The following is a 3,113-nucleotide window of genomic DNA, read 5'->3' as shown; positions in this document are numbered from 1 at the left end:
TATAAACTTGTTACAGAAAAGTCTGAAACATTTCCTTTAATCATTCAGTACATAGCTCCATAACTCCATACACTTGAAAACTATAATTTCGCTGTAAGTTTTCTTCTTACATATGTGTCTATATGAACATACACACACATATATATGCACTATTATAAAATGAGTGTCAAGAAAAGCAGGACCTTTGCATTTCCACATTTTTCCCTATGTTTGCAATAGGAATGAAACTGTAGATACCACCTGTGCCATCTACAAAAATTGGATCAGCTTGACTTCAAATCCTCTTGACAGACCCAACAACCACTTACGCTCTGCTTTTCCCATCGGCATGTTTCATTCTTACCAAAGTCAGTTTGCTCTAAGAATATAGTGTTAGGCCATACATTCAGTCTTCATGCAACAAACTCCTCTCCCTCTTACACTGCCTTGAAATTACTAAATCTTGTGCCTGACGTAAAAACCATGCTTGCACTGCTCAACTCCCCCTTCTCAGTTTTTACCCTGCTGTGCACAGGAAAATGAGTTTGCAACTGTGGTGTTTACTAGACCTAGTTATACACATAAACTTTAAATATTTCTTCTTTTTGTGCTCTTCCAGTAGTTCAAAAACTAGCCTAAATCATGCAACATACAAGCAAGCCTTACAGGGCCTGATTCTATTTGTGGAATGATAAATCATCAGTAATTCCTCTGAACTCAACTAATCAAGACATGCTAATTGCCACATCTAGAGTGTCATCAACTCACAATGGTGACAGAGGAAGCTCAGAGTATCAAACATTTTGAAGGACTACGCGTTAAACAGAAACCTTCCCAAAGTCATAGTACCTCCTTACAATGCTCATTCTGTGAACTCAGAAAGCAAAAAAAAAAACCACCCAGTTAACCGTTTCAGATATTTTCTGAAATTTGTATTAGTTGATGGAAGGTCCATTTCCTAATGGTTGGGAATAAAAGTCTATCCCGATAGTTAAAGTCACATAAGCCAAATTCTCCAGTGTAACTACCACAAGGTAGATGTGCATGAAGTTGGTCAGGCAATTTGTTAGGAGGACTAATGGTATGGTGGTGGAAATGCGGGAGGGAGGGTAAGCATAACAAAACATAGTTAGAGAAGTCTGCAGAGCTCTGAACCCTCAAAGGGAAGCCTAAGGTGTATGCACATTGAAATAAGTGCACCTAGAAAAGAGCAAACGTGTGGCTGGGTCCCTGGAAGTACTCACTAGCAGAAGTATCTCGGAGGGAACTGCAACTATATGACAAGTAAAGTGGGCTTCTGTTTGGGCAAAGTGTTTTGGAGACATGTTTTTAGCATGGTGAAAAGAAGATTCCTCATGTCGCAGAATGCAAAATATCTGTAACCATTGGCCTCCCACAAATATTTTTGCTATAACAAGAATTGAAAAAAGCAATGGTAGCTTGTCTTACTCTTCTTATAATATTAACTAACAAAGTTATTTCATTTGCTATAAATGATCATGAATGATAAATAACAGATATTCCAAAGCATGAGATGCTTTGGATGAAGAGATGCTGTACTTTGACCTGGAAGGTGCCTATTATACTAATTTCTTCTAGGGTGGATCCTGCAGCCTTGACTGACATGATCAAGCCAATAGAAAGCAAAGGGCTACTCATTTGAATAGTGGCAGCAGCAGCAGGCACCAAGTTTGGCAATTTTGCTTTATCCCTTTCTAAAATCAGCATGTAAATTTTATTTCCATTATTTAGCTTAAAAAAAGGAGGGGGGGTGGAAATCAAATCAAGTAGAAAAAAAGGACCATATAACTATGGCCACTGCTTCTACTTAGTGGGATGGAGAACAATAAGAATAAATAAGAATACAAAGACAGGATAAATCAACTATGCTACACATGTGGCAATACATCTTACTTTACTGTATTTGTTATCAAGATGACATGCAGTCTAGAACTTCATGGCAAACACACTGGCAAAAGCCATAAACCATGAGAATAACAAGGCTCGAAGGAACAAGGCTTACAAAGACAACCCCAAGGGTGACTTTCTTAGATACCAGTAAATAAATCCCTAAAGGCAAGGAACTAAAGTACAGCAACCCTAGCAACCACACTAGTACCCGAATTGAGGTCTGGAAGAGCAAAGATGTGCAGTTCCACACCGTCCAGTTGTGGGACACGGTTGCAACAGAGTCAAAACTCGTAGGCCTGTAAAATTCCACCACAGGGGTTGAGTTCAGAGTCTGGGGACTTTCTCTTTGTACTTCCATGATTGTTATAACCAGACAATTAGAAGAGGTGTGAGAAGGGCTAACCAGAGATGCCAATCTTTTGGGAGTCAGCAACAGTTCTGTTGGGTTGTCTGGTAGGCACTTCTTTCCCTTTCCCCCACAAGCTAAATTCAGAAGGATGTTGTTGTCATCAGGAAGACTACTAACCTCATCGTCTGGCAGGCATGTTTCAAACCTGCAAAATGGGCATACTATGACTCCTTGCGGGGAATCACCGAAGTCTATGATCTTGCAAAGGCATTTGGCACATACTCTGTGACAACACTCCAGCACTTTCGGTTTTCTCTGTCGCAGGTTATAGCGGTTGTAACAGATCTTGCACTCAAGCTCATCAGAGCTTTGGGTCTCCACAGACTCCTCTGGTAGTTGACTGGTCATTTCTTCTGATGGTTTTTAGACTTGCGGAAACAGGAGTCAAGGGACGAAGAGGTCACTCAGGCTTATTTTAGAACTTTTTCCTGACGATCATATCACCCATCTCAAACAGGAAAAGAGGAGATGATGTTGTCGAAAAGCATCAGTAGGCATCATCCATTTTCAGCTTCTGCTAGGGGTTGTGCACTGCACGTCCTTTACTCTGAGCCAGGCATCCATCTGAAAAAGATGACGTGGAATTTTTCTGGAAGAAAAGGAAAGAAAAAGCTGTAGCAGGTGAAATATGCAAGTTCCACTTTTTACAAGCTTAGCTTTCTTTGCTAAAAATACCTCTAAGGTAGTTTTTTTCTCTGGCATATGGGGCCTATATAGCAGTCATGCTGATAAAACTGAGTATCACGCTGCATGCATTTGTTTTAGACTTGTAACTTTGACTGGCTCAGCCCATGAAGTTCTCAGCAGAAGCTGC

The 3,113-nt window shown here is 40.4% G+C and overlaps 1 protein-coding gene across 1 annotated transcript; it reads right to left on the bottom strand.

Annotated features, from left to right (window-relative positions):
- Window positions 1-592: 592 nt before the first annotated feature.
- On the bottom strand, window positions 593-2,647 carry RNF182 (ring finger protein 182). Its single transcript, XM_075140710.1, has one exon. The coding sequence runs from the start codon at window positions 2,645-2,647 to the stop codon at window positions 1,910-1,912; it is 738 nt and encodes a 245-aa protein (XP_074996811.1). The 3' UTR covers window positions 593-1,909.
- Window positions 2,648-3,113: the final 466 nt, after the last annotated feature.

Source organism: Calonectris borealis, chromosome 2 (genome assembly GCF_964195595.1).
Source record: "Calonectris borealis chromosome 2, bCalBor7.hap1.2, whole genome shotgun sequence".
Classification (NCBI taxonomy): Eukaryota; Metazoa; Chordata; class Aves; order Procellariiformes; family Procellariidae; genus Calonectris; species Calonectris borealis.
This window is presented reverse-complemented; position numbering and strand designations above follow the sequence as displayed.